Raw genomic sequence first — 22283 nt, forward strand, 5'->3', positions numbered from 1 at the left:
CTTCCTGCAAGGTTTGTGAATCTACGCATTAGACCTATTCCTTTATAGCATCATGTAATATGGTTTACAAGGTGCTGTAGCGTAATGCTGCCGATCAGACAAGCAACTTGAAACAACTGGAACGGATACGCATACGCAAATGTTAAGCTATCTTTAACCTTTAGCAGCCTTTCTGTTGTTTTGCAATCCCAGCGTTTTGGTGGTGCAGTTTGCTGTTCAAGCACAGCACTTGCTGGCGCTGTTCATAATGGCGCCTCCATAGATGAGATTATGTTCATAGTTTTAGAGGAAAATGACGAAGAAACCGTGCATTGTTTACTCAAATCCGGTACTGGTACTCAACAAAATGACACATATGTAACATGTTTAGTGATTCATTTATTTTGATACTATTCATACATATTTGAAAACAAAAACAGGAGAATTACTAGAAGTTTGAGTTTCCTGCGTGTTTTTTATGTAGCAAGCAGGATATCAGTGTCGTCTGCATCTATAGCGGATAGCGAGTAGCGTATGACGTAAAAATGATGACGTATCCATCGCACCAACCGTATCCCTAATGAAATAATTGTTCCAGACTTAATTAAAATTGAACAAGCAAACAGCACTTCTGAAAATCTCATTGTTCTTCTCCATAGTCAAATGAACTCTAACCTCCGAATCATACCAACCATGGAGCAAGAATCTCTGGAGGAATGCATGGTTTGTTCCGATATGAAGAGAGATACTTTATTTGGACCCTGTGGTCACATTGCTACCTGTTCTCTCTGCTCACCAAGGGTTAAGAAGTGTTTGATATGTAAAGACCAGGTGCAGTCCAGGACTAAGGTAAGTTCAGCAAAACCAACAGATATGCCTCAAACAGGATGCGTCTTCCTGTGGTATTTTTGTGCTTCTGATTTTCACTCTGGAGGCCTGGAGTCCTAGATCTGGCTTTAGAAATGTGTAGTGTGCAAGCAAATTCTCATTGCAAAAAGCAATATCTGTCACATGAAAAATGTAATTTCGGAAACGATGATATTTCTGTATCCATAAACCTAAGCATTGATTTGTTTTTATTCATGAAATTGGGCCCAGATCTTCATTGTTTGAGTATACACTTGTAAACAACAATGGAGCATCTCCTGACAATGACTTAGAGCAAACTAGTCGAAATGTTGAGACCAATTAAGAACTCACTCTGTAATAGTGAAGTAAATAACGAAAAGTCCCCTCGATCCACTAAAGCTAAAGTAGTAGTCCCGACCGCTTATCCTACCTTTCACTAAGGTAGGACATTTCAGTTTAGAACTGAGAAGTCTCCCCAATTCTGAAAAATCTACTCCACGGTTGTAGAATATTAAGCAAGACAATTTCTCAAGAGAACAAAATCTACCCAGCAGGTAGATACACACATGGTGTTTCACAAACCTAAAATATAACATTGGAATGAGAAGCAACATTTGTAAGACTCAAACAATTACAAGTATTCAACTAGAAAGCAAGGACTAGTCCTGCATTTTCTTTAAGGTTTAAGCTTTAAGTCTGTCTTACATTTATATTTTATCAATGATTTGTTGAGTAGTGAAATCGTGGACCTTCCAAACATGATGATGAATAACCACCTCTGGCGTGACGTTGTGCATGGAATCTCGATGCGACCGCTCATTGATGATAAGAGTAGTGAAATTTGTTGCGGGAGAATTTCTCTGTGACATTATAACAATCGTGTGTTTGTTGGTTTTCTTTTAGATTGAGGAATGTGTAGTCTGTTCAGACAAGAAGGCTTCTACGTTATTTCAGCCTTGTGGTCACATGTGTGCATGTGATGGTAAGTAACTCTCACTTTAACAAGTCAACCAGGGCCCAATTCCATAGCGCTGCTTAGCGGCCAATTTTTTGCTCACTGTGCGATTTCTATTTCATAGCGCTGCTGACCCTAAGCACACTAAAAGGCATGCTAACCTTCCGGTGCTTACCGCACGAAAATACATGACGTCACAATGCAAATCCACGGTAAACACGCAATATGGTCGCCCAATTTTTCTGCTAACCAGTGAGGCTTTTGCAAGTTTTTCTGCTACAGTAAGCACGCAAATTTGCTTACCGTTAAGCAGCGCTATGAAATTGGGCCCAGAGTCTAACAGAAAACTCTATTTCAGTTAAAGGCACTGGACACTATTGGTTATTACTCAAAATAATTGTTAACATAAAAACTTACTTGGTAACAAGCAAGTGAGAAATGGCTCCCTCTGAAGTAACGTAGTTTTTTAACGTAGTTTTTGAGAAAGAAGTAGTTTACAACTACAATATTTGAATTTGATTTCAAGACCTCAGATTTAGATTTTGAGGTCCCGAAATCAAGCATCTGAAAGCACACAACTTGTGAAAAGGGTGTTTTTCCTTCTATTATAATCTCGCATCTTTGACAATTACCAAAGGTGTCCAGCCATCGGTTTCACCAAACTCTTCCTGACTTAGGATTAATCTTAGGACTTAGGACGGGTTCAGTTTCGTATCCGAAGATGTTAGGAAGCATTGAACCCATCCTAAGTTAGGACGAGTTACTCGCCCTAACTCGAGATATGATTAATCCTAGCATTTCGTGAAATCGGCTACAGTGCCTTTAAGTTGGATTGAATACTTTGCTAACATTGTATTTATATTGATTGAGGAATTGGAAATAAATGTTGTACTGAACTGAAAAAAAACCTGACATCTCATAGATATTGACTTAGCACTGTAACCACCCTGAATCCCAACAACAGTCTTGGTGCTGCTGGTTTTTAGCAAACACATTGGTTGGTTTTAAGGTTTGTTACTTGAAGTCTCACATTCAAAACGAATGCTATAAATTTCTATCTTCATGTTGTTGTTGTTGTTGACAGGTTGTGCCAGCCTAATGAAGAAGTGTGTACAGTGTAGATGCCAGATTGATAAATTGATCCCCTTTGTTGTTTGCTGCGGAGGAAAAGGTGAGGGATAACCATTCAACCTTTCTATTTTGACTTCTTTTATAGCACTATGTCGTGAATAACGATATAAAACTGACAAGTTGGAGATTGAGTGTTTGTAGCAACGCTCAGCAATGAGTTTTGCCAATGTTAAAACACTACATCTGCTTGCAAGAAACTATAAATAAATAGTAAACTTGCGGGTACAACCATTTGTAAATCTCTTTTGTGTGAGTGTTGGCTCCGAAAAGAGCCGGTTCGATGTTGACGTTTGGAACAGTATACTCTACTCGTCTTCAGGAGAAGTGAGACGAGCAGAGTATACATGTACTGTTCGAAACGTCGAGACCAAACCGACTCTTCTCAGAGCCAATACTCCCACAAAACAGATTTACACATGGTTGTACCCGCAAGTTTACTATTCATTTATAGTTTCTTCTTATTTCTCCACACCATGCAAAGCTTCAAACAATACCTACTTACATCTACTATTACTATTTTGTGCACATATTGTGATTCAATATGGCTCTCCCAAATTATTACCAGAAAATGTCATCAATTAAGGCTGCCTCAGTATGTGAAGGTATCTTGGCCCTATTGTTGTCAAACTGCTGTGACATTTTATTTTATCTACTCTGTAGTAGAATATAACGCAAGACAAGTTCTCAAAAGAGCATAATTTACCTACATGTACATGTACATGTAGCAATAAGATACACACATTATGTTACCGCAAACCAAATATATACATTTTATTTTGTTATAATAATTGTATTTTCCATGAGATTTGTGGTAACCCTTTTATATATTTTTTATTTCCAGCTCCTACTGTGGCCTCTAACAACACAGCCAAACCACAGAAAATGAATAATGCTAACAGTGAAGTTAACAAACTTGAGCAGCAACTGCAGGATATCAAAGAGCAGGTGAGTGTACATGTAACTCATCTCTTTTACTTACTCATCGCTATCTCAATAAGTTACTCATCGTTATCCAGAGGTCATGGGATTGTATCTGATACAGGTCATTTAATGTATGTATCCTACATGTACATTTCTAAAATGGCCTATGTCATGGGTGTGTACCCTATGTAGGTTGTGACACCCAAACCTGCTGGCTGATTTATAGAATGAGCAGTGACTACTCCGATTGTTGTTTCCATCCTTGCAGGACTGTGAAAGCTTCGAGTACACAGTTCTTTGTAGACTTGTGGACAACTCATTAAATGTCTGTCGCGGCGATAGCGTTCTGACTCTATTTCGTATCTCCCCATGATTCCCGCGGTATTCTTGCGAGACTGCTGGTCAGCAAGACTACTGCTCTCACGACTAGGGTCCCATTTACGGGCTGTAGAAGTCGGCAACCAGCAGTTCCCGCGAGAGCAGTGATCTCGCGAGAGCATCGCCACAACTCGACTATCTCACCGCGGCAGACCATTAATGACTTGTCCACAGGTCTAAGTTCTTTGTTAAACATCAGTCAAATTGTACTTTATCCATGCAGGAATGCCTTACTCATTATTTCCTGCTTTTTCTTTTTGCAGACTATTTGTCCTGTGTGTTTGGATCGAATCAAGAACATGATCTTCCTGTGCGGCCATGGAACATGCCAGCTGTGTGGAGATAGAATGTCTGAATGTCCCATATGTAGAAAGTCTGTAGAGAAACGAATCTTACTTTACTAAAGGTAGTCCACAGTACACCGCAGCGTTTCCCTGTTCCAGGGATATAGAGAAATGAATCTTACTGTACTAAAGGCAGTCCACACTGTTCATCCTTGTTCGAGAGATATCCAGCCTATTGCAGGTTGCACAGTAGCAAACAGATGCAGATGCAAAAAGGGTGACCTGTTTATTTTGTGGCAGGCAAACTTCTGTGTATTGCATTGGAGTTTGCACATTTGTTTTACACCGATTTCCACAACATATTGGGTGATAATAGTAAGTTGCGCTTTTATACAAATGCCCTTTAACTGCTGTTATTGTTTTATTACAATATTGTAAAATAACATCTGAATATGATTTGAGATTTGCCCTTATTTCATACTGAAAATGTGATAATGTACACTGGCATTTGATTCTCATGCAAGATGTTAAGATGTTATATTTTCTTCCATACACTTTGTGCCTGTCAGTATTTGACCCATTCGACTCTTTTGTAATTAAGTGATGTCACGGTTCCCATCAGTTACATCTGGCAGTAACATTCTCAGCTCATGATAAACTGAATGAAGTTATCACCATTTTCTGCTTACTACTGTACTATGTGCAAGCGCAAAATATCTGCACTAGCTGTGTTACGTTATCGAAGAATGCTTTGTACTATAGAGTTCACATGCGCACAAGCAAACATATGACAAGCAAAATAATTCTTACACTGAATCCCAATGCGCTTTACACAATCAATAGAGTCAAAAGAAACATTTAGTCAAAGTTTTAACAGGGGGGGGGGTGATAAGGCGTTTAAATTGTTCCAGAGTTTGTACATCGAAGGGGATTCCAATTTATATTTATTGTATTTACACGTACGAGTCACTGAATGACAACAAGGGCTCTGTCATGCATGATGGGCTAGGCTTTATTTGATTCAGTTTATCAAAATGTTTGAGAGGGAATTGTTTATAATCAGCGATAGAATTTTAATTTTGTTTAGGTAGGATTTATAATTTATAAATTATGTAATGTATTAAATAAATTGCAGAGTACATGTACTGACAGTTGTTTGAAAAGGTGCCCTGCATTTGTGCTTGGTCTGCAAATTGTGTCATTACTTTCATTACTTTCAAGTCGCAAACTATTCGCTTTAGCAGCAACGGCTATTGTTGCAACTAATGCTGAGGGTGTTGGTAAGTGCAGCCTATGCATCAATTCATGTCAACACATAGTCTTGGCCCAAGACATCAGTGATCAACAGTGGATAGTGTACTACGCTCAGTTGTAAATTGCTACAGTGCACCCTCCTCACTTATCTTCAAGCAAACTTGAATCCTCAGTTCTGATTGGTCGATCAGAAGCTTAGTATCTGCAAATTGTAGAGCTGTTCCAAAACAATGTATTTAGGTTTATCTGTGCGTCAAGTTTGCTTTAAGATAAATTTGTTATCGCACTCTTGCGCGTCGCATATTTAACTTGTCCTTTGGTCTTATTGGATATTAGATGCGGAAGCGTTATATTTCTCCTTATTGTGATAACTAGTAATGTTATCATAGGAAACACACTTATGAGTAATTAATAATGTTACTAAGAAATGTGTTATTTTCTTGGAAGCTTCTAAACCAATGTTCAATGTTTTCTGTACGTTACAACATTCGTTTAAAAGTATTCAGATTTATCATTCTTGCAAAATTAATGTCCATGCTCTTGATTGTACACCTTCATAATGATAGAGGATTCTTTATTCAAATCATGAGCAGGAGAAATTATCTTTTATAAACTAAGAGCAGTTTGATGAAAAGCAAAATTTTATGTTTTATGGATGTTCTAACAGGTAAAATAGCTGAATTTAATCCTTGGACATCAGTCAAGATTGCATGGACTGGGGCTGTGAATAAATATTTAAACTTTATAAAAAATTATGAAAGGAGAATTGTGATGGTTTTTTATATGTGAAATTGTACATATGAAAGTTGTGAAAGCAAATCGTAAAGTGTAAAAAGGGGGCTACAAACACAGAATTTATGCAAATTGTATTCATTGATCACTTTTGCATCAAAAAGTTTCAAAGGATGTGACAAAACGGCTTGATTTTTGTAAAAGCCTTAAAGACACTGGACACTATTGGTAATTGTCAAAGACCAGTCTTCTCACTTGGTGTATCTCCTCATAAATGCACAAAATAACAAACATGTGAAAATATGAACTCAATTGGTCGTCAAAGTTGCGAGTTATGGAAGAAAAAACACCCTTTAACACGAAGTTGTGTGCTTTCAGATGCTTAAATTCGAGACCTCAGAATCTAATTTTGAAGTCTCGAAATCAAATTCAAATTTTTATGCTAACAATTATTTTGAGTAATTACCAATAGTGTCCAGGCCTTTAAACACACAAAACTTTGTTCTTGATGTTAAACCAACGATTTCCTATTGTCAACCTCTATTGTGGTGGCAGATGAGGGTAGATCTATCTCTACTGTGGTATTTTTCCCTCAACTTGTAAATCCTCAATTTGAATTTTGAAACTTGTACAAACGAAAACAAGCAAACTATTGTCAATACAAACTATGGGAAAACGACTCCAAATCATATGTCAACTCTCCACCAAATATTGCATGTACATGTATGATAGAATGTTTTGAACATTTGTATAGGTACATAGAATTATAAATATGTATTTAGACACCTCTAATGTATTATGAACTCTGACCCTTCGTTTATGCCGCCATTTTTAATTTAGCAGATTTTGTTTTGTTTTTCAGTTTAGTAATAAAAACTTTCACCATCACTATATCATTTTCATCATGTGTCTTAGAAAAAGAAAAATGGCCAGGGTTTGGTTAAGTTTTAAAAACAAATGCATTGAAAAACACATGTATTGAAAATTAATAAAAAAGAATGTTGATAGTGTGTTCGTCACTTTATAAGTTTTTGCTATTGCGGGGCACAACTCTGTGGAAGAACCCTCCACGAAAAAATTAATATATTTATGAATCATCACCTTTTACATTAAGCAAAAGAAGTACATAAGCACAACAAAATATTGCCTACCAGAATAAGGTTAACAGCCAAAACACAATATTACGTACAATACATGTAACTGGTACTCTGCTTTTTTTGCTAGCAGAAAGTAGTTAAATAGATGCTTGTTACAAACCAACCTCCGAATTGTTCTTTGCGAATTTGTGACATCAAAAGCCGAACTGGTACTCAAATGACTTCTTTGTAATACACTGGGAGCGATAACGTCAAAATGTAAGGAACTAACCAATGTTCTTTCATCTCAAGTTGTTACCCAGGTTCAACAATAGTACTAGATTCTAGGGAGTGACAAATTCATCATGACCTTTGACCTAATCATGTCCCTGTAACCATCCTACATGTTTGGTCCGTAACCTTTCCCACAAAATAATGTAAAGAAGTGTTCTTGTAGTTGAATTCTACAGAAATAAGTCTAGGAACACGAGGAATGTTTATTAAACTAATAGAAGCTCGGCCCAATTTCATCAAGCTGTTAAAGAAACACGTTGCCTTGGATCGGTCAAGTTGGTCTTTGAAAAGCGTTCAGTAACCATTTGTTATAAATGCATATGAGTAGAAAGATGTTGTAAAAGTAGAATACAATGATCTACACAAATATGCCTTGAAATTCTGTGGTTTTCTTTTTACCTCGCCACTAACAAGGTAGGCCATTTATTGAGTCAAATTTTTGACTCCATAAATGGCTCAAACGCTTTTCAATGACCAACTCGTCCGATCCAAGGCAACGTGTTCCTTCAACAAAACTAGTAGCACCAATATAGAAAAGGGTTAATTACAACAGTGTGATGAGAGTAGTTTGTTTTATAAACCCCAAAGAAAGATATTTATGTACTAGCATATATTTTGTTATGCTTTGTAGTTTTATGAAATTGACCCTTGTAATGTTAAAATAGCCTATCGAAGCATTTCAGTATTATTTGCATAATATGGCAGCAAGTACATGTATCTGTATTTTGGTTTAGTTCTTGTAATTTGAAAATAAAATTCATGATTCACAATGCATTGTGTATTTGATGTCAATTGACTGTTGATATTGGTAACATTTTATGTGTTTTGTTGATTGCACATGACGTCATTGACCACCATCTTCGGTGAAATGTGCACTCGTGAAAGGCTATCTATTTTTCTGAAGTCGCCAGACACACAAGTCCTGAAGGCCACTTCTAGGTGTGGGCTACAACTATTTTTTTGGGGGCTGTTGCCACCTACTCCTGGGGCTGAAAAGGGGTTACCCCCTTTACAGTCCATACGGATGTAAGCTTGGGTATCACTCATCAGAAGCCTGGCTGTAGGTAGAGCAGAAAGCACAATTAACCTCCCCAATTATTGGCCGAGAGTTGTGCGCACTCACCCACACACGTGCACTTTTCCATTGTTTATCATCCATTATGGCATTCGATGACGCTATATGTGCAATCCATCTATAGGCAGACTCTTGGTTAGTCTACAGTCAGTTTCTGATCAGTTAAAGTCTGGGAATAAGCCTCTGACAATTTTATTTAGGATTTGAGACTTCCCCGTGACTATAAAAGCTGTTTGCAATTACAACTTCAGCTGAATCAACACGATAACATGACTTCGCTAGACTGAAGTGTGTACGCTTTTGTGACTTTAAAAATGTGTATATACATACATGTAGGCCTACATGAGGCTTTGCACGATTGAAGCCTACTGCACGCTTTCCAATATATATGTACTACATGTATGTACATGTAGATATGCAAGACTTTCAGAGTCTCATGTACATGTACATATGTAGCTAACAAAGTGAACTTAATATTTAGCCCGATGCAAATTTAACATCTACACATACTAAAAACGTTAGTGTACTTGCTGCTAAAATATAGGAACCTCTGTGCATGGTAGTTTGTAAGACACCGAGCATTATACCTGTATACTTATATTATACAGTGCAAAATTTGTGACCCACTCTGTGAAAATGAGTCACATGTCGCCCAATACAATATTAAGTTGTGGACAGTTTAATGTGGAAAATGTTTTAAAAAAATAATACAAAAATATAAAAATCTGTTTTTCTTTTTAAGATCTTTAGTTGCATGGTTAACCTTTAGAACACTTACTTCTAGGCAATAAAGCTATGAATACAACAATTTTGTGATCATACTTATGTCTAATTTGTATCCTTTTGCACACAATAGTAGTTTAAAATATCATTTTACTTGTAATTCGTTAAAAAAAAAATGGTGTAGTGGCTAATTTCAAACAGGAATAACTCAGCAACGCGATACACCCCAAAGCTTAGACACATACCAAATTACTGCTGCTGATGTGTTCTTTCCAGCCATGCATATAACTCAACTCCTGAAATTGCCTACATCTGACTCATTTTCACAGAGCGGGTCACATTTATCATATTTTATAACAAAGTGAATCTATGTTCTTTGTCCAGCGGAATGTACAAATTCAGAGTTTTAAAAAAACTATTAAAGATGTGTTGGTGGCCCACAAAAATGTGTTTGTGTTGGTATGGTGGTACGCTTTACTAGCTAAGGTGCTATAGTTTTGAGAAATGGGTAAAACAATGTCACAAAAATGTTTTAAATGCTAAAATAATTGTTGTGACTTGTTTTACTCATTTCTCAAAAACTACAGCACCCCAGCAAGTAACATTATTTTAAGGGAAGCTTTCCACCATCATTATCTTCCAACTGTTTGAGTTTAATGCAAATCTGTGGACATTGTGTTTTCCCTACAAAAAGCACCCAGACCCTTTAACATGTCCATCTTTTTCAGTTGATATTTCACTGCTGTTTTTTATATAATAACTGACACTTTATAAGTTCATTGTATCACACAAGTAAAGTACACAACAATTTATTCAACTTTAATCGCTTTATTGTTTTTAATGAAATACAAAACATTTGTTCATGAAACAAAATAACAAAAATCAATAATAAGCACTTTGTAACTTGTAATAATAACCACTTTTGTATAATACATCAGCTGCATGCACATGGTCACTTATTGCAAGATACAGCTTTTCATACCAAGTAAATTACACACGACTGGGAAATATTGACTTAAAATAACCAAAGTAGTAGCCGAAGGTACCATGGGCCAATTTCCTAAGCTGTCTAAACCACAAAAATAGCACAACATGAACACCCCACCTTGCTTACATGAAAAGGGTTACCAGCCACAATGCCAAGTGTTTATGTATTGAGACTGGTCCCCTGTAAGTTGCTGCTTAGCAGACATTTGCTTAGCTACATTTTCTACTGGCAAACTCATCTAGGGTTCCAACCGTCGGACAATGACCATGTTTGCATTTTTACCACAGTTCATTATAATGCAATGACCATTCTTTTTTCCTTATGTAACTTTGCAAAAGCTTGTGACATATCAACACTGGATGTAGACTGGCCCCCGTCTTTATCCGCAAAGACAGGTATTGCTTTAACAGAACCAGTGATTTCATTGGATACTTGGATACAATGATTTCATTGGATAAATGAGCAGTGACATAAGCTTTCCAAATCTGTGTTCTGATTGGTCCGAGGCGATGGGGATACAGCTGACAAACATCATCTCGGACCAATCAAAACACAGAGATGGAAAGCTTATTTTCGGTCGTCTGCTGCATGTAGTGTACACTATGTATTAGGTACAGCACATGTACTTGGATTTGACTCCATGTGAAATGAATGTAGGTGGAAGGTGATTATGGACGGGGATTGATGCAGGCTTGAGGCAGATCTCTTGCATAATTCATGAGCCTTGAAGTGTGACATCAGATATTCAGACTACACTGAAGGGCGAGTTTAAGTAAATCATACTCAGCATTCACTTGTGACAAAACAAGTCAATGTTCCTGACATCATGTGAGCACTGGTCTCCTATTTAACTCCACCATAGTTAATTTACAGACTCAGTAACCACTGTTTACATAACAAACGTAACAATAATAAGACAAACATAACAATAATAAAATAGATAAATTTAACCATCAATGTATACATACTTGGTTGATGAAAGCTCTGGCAAATCATATGGCACATGAGTAATAATGTAGGTAGCACCAATTTTTATCCTGAAAAATATACTAGTCAGTTTTTGTTACATTACAAAAAATTAAAGTGTTCGAGAATGACATCATTTAACAACTCATCAAATCGTGAACCGGAAGAAAAGTTTGAATTGGGGTTATATATTTGTGGCATTTGTTCAATTGCTTAAGACTTTTCAGGTGAAGTATAGATTGTAAAAATCCAAGGTGTGGTTCAGGAGTTAGGATTCTTTTCAAATATTTAAATTTGTCTTAATGTCATTCAATACCATAATGACGCCAACATGTCATTCAACATCCACAGATTAAATCATCAGTTCTTCGTGAGATTCAATATTGACAAATTTTCAACTTCCAGTGAGAACCAAGGTCAAATGAGGTCACACTCTGTGGCATTTATTGAGTTTTTGAAGACCTTTCAAATGCTACAAAAAGATTTAATGTAATTTGACACAAGTTGACGTCATTGTGAAGTCTTCATATTGAGGTTCAAATGTCTGATGAGTTTCAAGGCCAAGTTTAGCCTTGTCCAAGCCTCTTTACACAAGCACCGGCCCGCTCTGAATTCACAAACTGCCTAGATACTATACCGCACTGAACATAACAGTGCTTGATACTGTGGGGTCGAAGCATGGTTTTTTTGAGGTATCAACAAGGTTAGTTTGCGGCCTCGTTGTATGAGGTACAACAACCTTAAAAAACCATGCTTCGACCCCACAGTATCATTAACTGTTATGTACCGTGCAGTATAGTATCTGGATGCAGTTCGTGAATTCATAGCAGCAGGCCCGTGCATCTTGAGTTATGCTGTAGGGAAAATTTGGGCAGAAGGAGGAAAACCAGAGAAACCCCGGAGGTCTTCATGCTTTTATTGCATGAACACAACACAATAAAAAGTAACAGATAACCAAAGTATGAGGAAAATCCCTTATATCACTACTAGCCACTTCCTGCCCAATTTAAGTGTCATTGAATTGTTCAACTGGTGCTGCCTTTCAAATAAATACATTACAAAACAACTTTAAACACTTTACATTAGTTACAGAGACTTAAAAGGAATATAAAAAGAAGACATAAGGCATAAAGACAAAAATAAACAAATATAGAAAATTGTATCAATTTACCCGTTTTGTGATCTTTGGTTAATATGTTTCTTTAAAAAAAACAGTATCAAAATATCAAAAGGCAGAAACTCCCTTCAACTTTGACTTCATGTTGTAGTTAGGTTTATCCAGTTAATGTCAAAAGATAGTTTTACTTTTACAAATTTTTTATTAACCCACAACTGGAAGTCTGATAAACCTATTTTCCAGAAATGTCTGGGAATTTTACTGGTAGACATGTTAACACACCTGGACTTTCCATTGTGTAGCGGGAAAAGTGAACAGTGCCTGCACGCACTGTGTTGGGCTTTATTTTTCCTGCGACACAGAGGGACAAAGGTTGCTGGAATTCATGCTCAGAACTTTCCCTTATTCTGGCCATCTCAAAATCAAATTTGTGGAAAATTACCTCTTTCTCAAACACTATGTGACTTCAGGGGGAGCCGTTTCTCACAATGTTTTATACTATCAACAGCTCACCATTGCTTGTTACCAAGTTAAGTTTTTATGCTAAAAATTATTTTGAGTAATTACCAATAGTGTCCACTGCCTTTAAGCAGAAAATATTGCTACAAATTATCTGCTCAGCAGAAATGAGCAGGATACCAGTCTTAAATTGTACAGATTAAATAGACTTTGGATGGTAAGCTTACTCTGGTAAGCATAATTTTGTGCTATGAATTTGGGCCCAGATGTTGAAACTGTTTTTAAAATGGCCATACATGTATGTTCACCACAGCTTCTTGGAAAAACCACTATGCATTGTGTAACACGCTTGGATGACGAACCATTTTTAATTTCTTTTTTTTAATCTTCAATATTAAGTGCTGGAATATTCTGTGAAAATGAAAGAAACTTGGTGGCATAAAACATATACAGCCATGGAATGTTAACAAGGGAAGTTACATGTACATGTAAGTATTTTGGCACATGTGGGTATCATGTGATAAACATGTGATAAACTATGCCACAGTCAACTTGATCAAAAGCCTCATTTCCCAAATCCTATTACTATGAATAATGTCATAACAGCCGACATCTTTTCATCTTTGGGGACTCAGTTCAAAACCCTTTGCTGCTTTTTTCATTTACTTGTAAAGCACTTGATGAATACAAACCTTGGTATGAGTAATGGCTACCTCTAAGAGAGGTAAAAACCCTGAAAATCATCATAACTACTTCCGCCTTTCCTTCCACCTCGCCCACCACCCCGCCTACCTCCTCGCCCTCCACCGAATCCCCCACCAGACCCCCCACCGAATCCCCCACCAGACCCCCCACCAAATCCCCCAACAGACCCCCCACCATATCCTCCACCATAACCCCCACCAGAGCCCCCTCTCCCTCGCCCTCCACCACCTCCCCTGCCCCTTCCTCGATCCTGCCTGAAGCCATCTTTTTGATCTTGCAAGCGCTCTTGTTCTTTCTTCTCCTTATGGCGCTCAAATCTCTCAGACATTTCAATCAAGTCCTCTGGAATTTCCTGAAAGAGTGTTTAAAAAATAGAGAATTTATGATGGATTGTGAGAAATGGCTCTGAAGCAACATAGTTTTTGATAAAGAGGTCACTTCTCACTCTGTAGGCATCTTTTAGGCATCTGAAAGCACACAAACTGGTGCAACAATGGTGTTTTTTCTTTCAACATTCTCTTGCAACTTCGATGGCCAATTTAGTTGACGATAAGCTTGGGCGATATCACGATATTATCGAATATCGCGATATTAATTTGGAAACAATTTCGATATCGGATGGATTTGGTTTTAATCGAAATATCGATATATCGATAATCGCGATATATCGCGATATCGATTAAATATCGCGATGTATTTGCTAGCTGAGACATCTCGCACCCCATAGGTTTGGAGTAAAACCAGAAGAATAGGTCATTAGAACACCTCTCTTATGCTATGACTGTCTCTTCTACAACTTTCACTTGGAGTTTGAAGACTGATGTCAAATTTAATTAATCGCGATTATATCGAATATCGCGATATATTGTCGGCGATATGTCGTGAATAAAATAAATCAATATCGCCCAAGCTTAGTCGACGATTTCAAAAATTTGTTATTTTATGCATGTTTGGATACAGGGTGTCCAGTGCCTTTGACAGACATGCCAACCTCTGGGATCACAAAACTGTATTCTGAAACCCCAAAACCTGTATTTTGCATCAAAAACCTGTATTTTTTTTTTAAACACGCGTAACCGTAGTTTTAAGCCCCGAGACAGGCAAAATAGAGAAGGTGTGAAGGCCATTAAGTTATCAAACAGCCTTATTAAACCAGTTAATTAAAACTTGAATAAAAAAAATTAAAATAAAAAAAAATACATATTTTTTTTTAAATTGGGCAGAGGTTTCCCTACGGGTGGTTAACCCAATGGAACAGGTTTTGTATGAAAAAAAGATATTGATAAATCATATCTTAAAGACATTGATTAATCATATCCTATTTCATATAGAAACCCTTGTCAATTAATTAAATATCATTTCCTTTGTCAAAAGAAGACAAGTACAAAACAAAACCAATTTAATTTCAATGAAGAAGACAAAAAAAAACACAAATCATCCCAAAAAGTTTCGTTTGTTGTATTTGGGGGCATAGTTCTTAAATTTATCTTATAAAAATCTCGCTTCAGGCGCTCAATATCTTTTGTGTCTTTATTTTGGCAAAAAATTCTTTTGCAAACTCGATTCGTCTGTTCACAAAACGACCGATACCATATAAGGGCATTAGACAACAGCGCCCTCTGTTGTTCAATGAATTGTGTTAGACGGGTTCCCTGTGAAATCGGGACGTCAGATAAACTGGCGTGTAGTAAGCAATGCAGGTTTGTGCTACTAGCGTGCGTGCAATGATGGATGCGAGGGAATCTCCGTTGCGCTCGCTCAATGTGTGGTGAAAGTTGAATAAGGAATACCCCCGTGGAATAATAGAGTTCACTGGATAATCATTATCGGCCGTAAGTAGTCGGCCGAAAACTTATTTGTGTCAATACAAAAATATTGAACTTAAGTTAAAAAAGAGCACGACGGCCAACTGGGATAAAATTGTATTTTTGCGGTGGCGATGCTCAAACCGTATTATTTTTGCAAAACCCGTACACCCGTATTTTTTACAAAAACCCGTACGAAATACGGGAAAAACGTACTAGTTGGCATGTCTGCTTTAATGAATGAAGTAACTATTACAGGGGAGTTTCCTTACCTGTCCAGCCTCATTCATGATGTGCATAATTTCAGCAGCCCATCTCCAATCTCTACGGGTCATCAGGGTCAATGATGTACCTGTTCGCCTGTTTAAAAAATAGTGTTTCTTTAGACCATCCAAGATATGCACTTTCAAAATAGTCACTATAAAATGGGCATTCCGCAATGCATGATAATGTTCGTCTAGGCATGAAAGTAGCAAGCACTACAGCAGATTGTTAGGCTGCAACGTTTGCTTCCAATTGTTTTCAGCAATGAGACAAGTCTAAGCTTCCAGTATGCCATGGTTGATTGTAAGCCGTGGCTTATGGTTAGGGTCCAGCCTGGCGATTGTGAACACAAATCTTTTGGCGGGTGTCATTGTTGTCTTTATTTGATAGTCATTGTTTTATTTTGACAGTGATATTCTCATTTGCTTCAACTTTCAGAAGATTAATCATCCCATGTGTGGTCCCAGAAAAATGTTTTAATGTTTAAAGTATTCTCAAGTCTTTGCACAACATAATTTAAAGGCAAGTTAAGAACTTTACAGAATTTTGCATAAACTCTGACAAATCTTGTCTAAAATATTGTTCAAGTCGGTACAGCTAGTTATTATGAAATGGGCAGCAGGGTTTAAAGAGATATGTCACTTCATATGAAGTGCCAAGTTAGGTATACATGAACTCTCACTTACCCTGCTCGTCCAGTTCGTCCGACTCTGTGAACATACTCTTCAATATGGCTTGGGCAGTCATAGTTGAGTACATGAGTTATGTCTTTAATATCCAGACCACGAGATGCTACATCAGTAGCTATAAGGATTCTCACAATACCTGTTGATGATAGAAAGATTTAATGAACTATCCAGCATCCAGTGAACAAAGTGGACCAAAAGAGCTAAACTTGAACAAAATGTTCCATAGAGAAAAACATTGTGTAGTAAAACTTTAAGTAATTTTCTTTGTTCCATTAAATTGCTCAGGTGGCTCTCATGCATTCTAATTTTCATCAACTTCACTCAATCCATGCAATTGTATATACAAATTGGCTACACACACACTCTTTCTCTCATTTTGCATCTTCACAACCTCTCAAATAAAGCCGATGTTACACATCAGTGTAATCTTAATATAATTTGGGCTGGTAACCTGTTTTTGTTAAGCAATACTTGTCTATGCTTGACAAGTTTTTGTGCTCACCAGGCTTTAATTTTTTTTTATTTGTTATTTGTTTTTGAAAACTGAATTTGATTTTTAGTTAGTTTTGAACACTGATTATTCTGAATGACAACTGAAAAACGCTTGTTTGTGTATATTGACAATTTTGTTGTTGTTGAGATGGTCAGGTTTAGATTACCTTCTTTGAAATCGCTGAGTGCTTGTTCCCTGTCAAACTGTTCTCTGCCACCGTGAATACACTGCACAGATATATTTAAGAGTGACATCTCAGACGACATCTCATCTGCTCTGTGTTTTGCGGAAGAAACAATAAATAATATTAATTTTGGTTTTAACCTTATACACCAATGTGTGTTAGTACTGTATACTCAGTACTTTACCAGAGATCTGTAAAAACAATTACAGGCAATAAATTGCTACGAAAACAACAATTTTAAAAACAGAATATCTTTGATTACAACTGCAGAATATCGTTGACTATACAGAATGAATAGCTTTGAAAATTACTATAGAATATCGTTGACTTGATAACTACAAAATATCTTTGAATATAACTACAAAATAGCTTTGATTGTTATAAATAAATCTAGAATATTGTTGGTTATAACTGCAGAACATCATTAACTTTATAACTATCGAATATCTTTGATTTCACTAGCAAAATAGTGTTGACTTTATAATTGCAGAATATCTCTGACTATAGTTAACCATTTCTAATTGTCAAGAATAAATACAAGAATCAGCTAAGACTTACGTTGACTTCCGTCCAACAAACACAAGTAATTTCTCATCCTCTCTCAGACACTCGATAAATTCAATCAGCTACAAGAAGATCAGAAACATCAAATACAAATGGTTATAATTGGTACAAACGATAAAAGGAAGAGTTGAAAAATTCAGATTATGTGCTGTAAATTATATGAGGCATGATACCTGGCCCTTGGCAACAAAAGAAGGAACATTTTATCAAGTACAAGGGCTGACCTGTACACATGATGACAACTTTAATAGATTTCTCAGGCTATTTAATCAGATATTAGATGTTCAATTTGCATCAGGGATAAAGAATTTTAATTTTGGTTTACCCTTACACCGATGTGTAACTACATTCTCAGTACCTTCCCTAGTCTTGGTTCAAGACTCTCCTGGATTTGTCACAACAGGGCGCGCTATCACCCCCAACGCGCTATCAACCACGAACCGCTATCACCCGAGAACCGCTATCACAGGAGAGTCTTGGCACATTCGTTAAATCTCCCCCCAAAAAAGGGGCGGGCTCTGCGGGAAACCTACGCACGCGCATTATGTTCCCCCCCGATTTTGGGGGGAGATTTAACTAATGTGCCAAGACTCTTCTGTGATAGCGGTTCGTGGTTGATAGCGCGTTGGGGGCGATAGCGCGCTCTCTTGTTACAAATCCAGGAGAGTCTTGAACCAAGTCTATACCTTCCCTAGCTACCTGGCAATCTCGGTGGTGTACTTGGTAAGACACTGCTCTGGAATTGTAAGGGTCAGGGGTTCGAGTTCCAAGATTCAAATTACAATACTGTGCGAACCAGTCAATCAGCATTTAACATAATATTTAATCACATTTTGTCTGATTTCTCAAAAGGCAAAAATCGCTGGTCTCAGGCCAGCGATCCGATGGTCAAGCCCTGATCTTGGGGCAGGATCATATATTCTACATCGGTTGTTTTGCTTAGGGGTGTGCCTCAGTAGTGTGGATTAAGGGTGTGCCCTCAGAGGTGTGCCTCAATGCTTAGGGGTGTGCCTCAGTAGTGTGGATTAAGGGTGTGCCCTCAGAGGTGTGCCTCATTGCTTAGGGGTGTGCCTCAGTAGTGTGGATTAAGGGTGTGCCCTCAGAGGTGTGCCTCATTGCCTTAGGGGTGTGCCTCAGTAGTGTGGATTAAGGGTGTGCCCTCAGAGGTGTGCCTCATTGCCTTAGGGGTGTGCCTCAGTAGTGTGGATTAAGGGTGTGCCCTCAGAGGTGTGCCTCATTGCCTTAGGGTGTGCCTCAGTAGTGTGGATTAAGGGTGTGCCCTCAGAGGTGTGCCTCATTGCCTTAGGGGTGTGCCTCAGTAGTGAGGATTAAGGAGTGTGCCCTTGGGTATGGCTAAGAGGTAATAAGAATATTCTACACTTTCTAATCTCACCCTTTCTTTCTTGTATTCTTCATCAATGACCTCAATTAACTGAGTCACACTGTGGCAAGCCTGCACAATGAGAGAGAAAACATGAGATAGGAGTTAGCATATTTCTGAAGTAATCTTTTAGTATGTACATGTAGGAAAAAAGTACTTTTCTATGAAAACACTTAATTATTCAATATATGTTAATTTTGCATCATTAATTTTGCATCTTAACCGAACACCGATTTATATTCAGACTGTATACTGAGTTCTGTGAAAAAAAACGTGGAAAATCCCAACTAAACTGCTCACAAAAAGTAAGTACATTTTTTTTCGGTCCAGTATATTTGTTATAATTTAATACTCTCTTTGTATATGGTATATATATCAATACAAAGCTGAACTGTTTCTCTTTAAATATATACCACATTTGCAATGATGACATGTTGCTGAACTTGACCACATTAAGTAGAATGTAAAAAAGACCGACGCTGTATAAAAACCCACCCGTATGCACTGTGCGTAACATCACACGACAAGATGCCCCCGTACACTATCCGCATGCATCGGCCATCAGGCCGACAGCCTTGTAGGGTGAGACAAAGTCACAAATCAAATGAGCCATAATTAGCAATTTTGTGTTACTGTGTGACACTAAAATTGACACTGTAATTCAAACAAGCAAGGCAACTTACTGATCTTAATACACTTAATTGATACAAGAAGTTCAGTAACGAACAGTTGATCCGAAGGCGTTGATGACAGCCTGGCACCTTCTTCTCATACTGCTAACAAGTCTGGTGATGCGCTGCTGAGGGATGGCGTTCCATTCTTAGGTCAGCCACAGTTGATGTGTTGGTGGTTCTGGCGCAGACAGCCAAGCTGGATGTTCCATTGGATTCAGGTCTGGACTGTTAGTGGGCCAATCCATCCGGTGCACCCCAACATTGTTCAGGTAATCAGTCACCAGTCGGGCTTGATGGGGGCGAGCGTTGTCATCTTGAAAGATGGCATTGGGTCCAAGAGTCTGCAGGTATGGGACTGCAATCGGCTGTAGAATATCGTCTCTGTACTTGGTACCCTTCAGGTTTCCAGCGACGACCACAAGTCTTGTTTTCCCTAACATGGATGTGCCTCCCCACACCATCACGCTTCCACCTCCAAATGATGTGACTCTATCAATGCAACAATCAACATACCGTTCCCCAGGTCTTCTCCAAACTTTAACCCGAACATCCAAATCAAGCAAACAAAAGCGAGATTCATCTGAGAAGACAACGTTTCTCAAACTTCTTAAGTTCCATGGCCAATGTTGGCGGCACCAACGAAGACGATGGACACGATACAGGGCTGTCATAGCGAGCTTTCGAGCTGCCATCCGTGCCTGTAGATTTACTGCATGTAACCGATTTCTGATTGTCTGGACAGAAACATCTCTCCGGAAACGTCTTGAAGAATCGTTGCAGAAAGACGCCGATTTCTTAGAGCGATGCTGACAAGAAACCGGTCCTCCCGGGGAGTGGTCTTCTTGGGACGTCCAATTCAAGGTCGATCTTTGACATACCCGGTGGCTCTGTACTTTGCCATTAATTTAGAGATGGAACTTTTTGCATCTCCAAAAGCAGTTGCAACTTGATGTTGAGGTACCCCAGCTTCAAGTTGACCAATGGCACGGGCTCTCTCCAAATCTGTTAAACGCGGCATATTGAAACTGTAAAAGCCTTATACCGTGCTTCAGGAAAATGACAAGTTGTAGCAAGGCCTGAACCTTTCATCACTTACCTTCTTGATCTGGAGTCATTGTTAACGCAGTCTTGCAAATATACCCATCAAACAAGGTGTTTTTCAAGAGATGAGGGTTAATTGTGTCTGGTGAGCCCACTGGTGCAAATCTTTGTGTGAACCATTAATTGTTCTGGAAAGCTTGATCGGTTTGATTATTGAGCTTACCTCATTGACCATTTAGCACAGATAACGGTAATTTTGGCACATTTGATTTGTGACTTTGCCTCATTGTTATTTGTGTAGCCAAGTTCAGCAACATGTAATCTTTGCAAATGTGGTATCATTTTAAAGAGGAACAGTTCAGCTTTGCATTGATATATACCATATACAAAGAGAGTATTAAATAATAACAAATATACTGGATTGAAAAAGTTTCCTTACTTTTTGTGAGCAGTTTATATTACTATAATATTTGATGATTAAAGTGAGTCTGTGCATACTTACAGATAGGTCTAGTGATCCCACATTAACATGAAATGGATCCTTCATGTATTTTCTAGCCAGTCTTTGTACTCCATCTGGCCACGTTGCACTGTAAACCAAAACAGACGGACTTATCCATCAGCAACATGTTTCATGGTAGCAAAAATAGCGACACATTACGCCCCGATTGTCCCTGGGTGGAACTACTTTATGCCAACATAGGAGATATTTAGATATCTATAGAGGTATTTGAAATTGTTCCAAGAGTGGCTTTTAACAGTACTTTTTGGATGGAATTCTTTACTTGTTAGTTTGTGTGAAGCACCTTACAGCTTGTTTTTTCAAGAATGTTTGTACTGTATATGTACTGTATTATTATTAGTTGTTACTATTATCATAATTATTATCTACAGTGTTACACACTGGAGTTGCACTAGTTACAATACAAGTTAGTGGCAGGACTAAGTACAAACTATTGCTCTTTGTGTTTAAATCTCTCACAAACAGTGCTCCTGCATATATTAATGATTTGCCTTGAACTTTTCAATCCTCCTCCAAAACTCCATTCTTGCAATTCTAAGGCCGTGTCCGAATTGGCAACTTCGACTACAGCTACTGCTAGGGCGCGCGTGTCTGCTATTCTTCAACACTGACAGACGCGCTGATCTAGCCGTAGCTGTAGCCAAAGTCGCCAATTCGGACACGGCCAACCATCCTCATCGAGACTAAATCTGATGGGGTGCTGATCTTTTAATCATGCTCTACTAGGTCTATGGAATAAACTTCCATCACTTGTCAGCTTAAGATATAGTTTTAATGAA

The 22283-nt window shown here is 38.0% G+C and overlaps 2 protein-coding genes across 3 annotated transcripts in view; one reads left to right on the forward strand and one right to left on the reverse strand.

The window, feature by feature from the left end:
- LOC139952232 (E3 ubiquitin-protein ligase MIB1-like) overlaps positions 1–4629 on the forward strand; it is a 142605-nt gene extending 137976 nt beyond the window's left edge. For both annotated transcript variants that reach the window (XM_071951296.1, XM_071951297.1), the window contains exons 17-21: positions 639–828; positions 1732–1810; positions 2868–2954; positions 3756–3859; positions 4477–4629. In XM_071951296.1, the coding sequence (XP_071807397.1) occupies positions 639–828; positions 1732–1810; positions 2868–2954; positions 3756–3859; positions 4477–4617 (601 nt within the window). In that variant the 3' untranslated portion in view covers positions 4618–4629. The remainder of the gene's footprint in view (positions 1–638; positions 829–1731; positions 1811–2867; positions 2955–3755; positions 3860–4476) is intronic.
- Positions 4630–10480: 5851 nt separating this feature from the next.
- The window catches only part of LOC139952427 (probable ATP-dependent RNA helicase DDX43), a 34755-nt gene continuing 22952 nt past the window's right edge, over positions 10481–22283 (reverse strand). The window contains exons 14-20 of the mRNA XM_071951553.1: positions 21484–21571; positions 19279–19338; positions 17880–17947; positions 17304–17413; positions 16642–16780; positions 15964–16051; positions 10481–14238 (exon numbers count right to left, since the gene is read on the reverse strand). Of these exons, the coding sequence (XP_071807654.1) occupies positions 13897–14238; positions 15964–16051; positions 16642–16780; positions 17304–17413; positions 17880–17947; positions 19279–19338; positions 21484–21571 (895 nt within the window). The 3' untranslated portion in view covers positions 10481–13896. The remainder of the gene's footprint in view (positions 14239–15963; positions 16052–16641; positions 16781–17303; positions 17414–17879; positions 17948–19278; positions 19339–21483; positions 21572–22283) is intronic.

This window comes from Asterias amurensis, chromosome 20, assembly GCF_032118995.1.
Source record: "Asterias amurensis chromosome 20, ASM3211899v1".
NCBI classification, from domain to species: domain Eukaryota; kingdom Metazoa; phylum Echinodermata; class Asteroidea; order Forcipulatida; family Asteriidae; genus Asterias; species Asterias amurensis.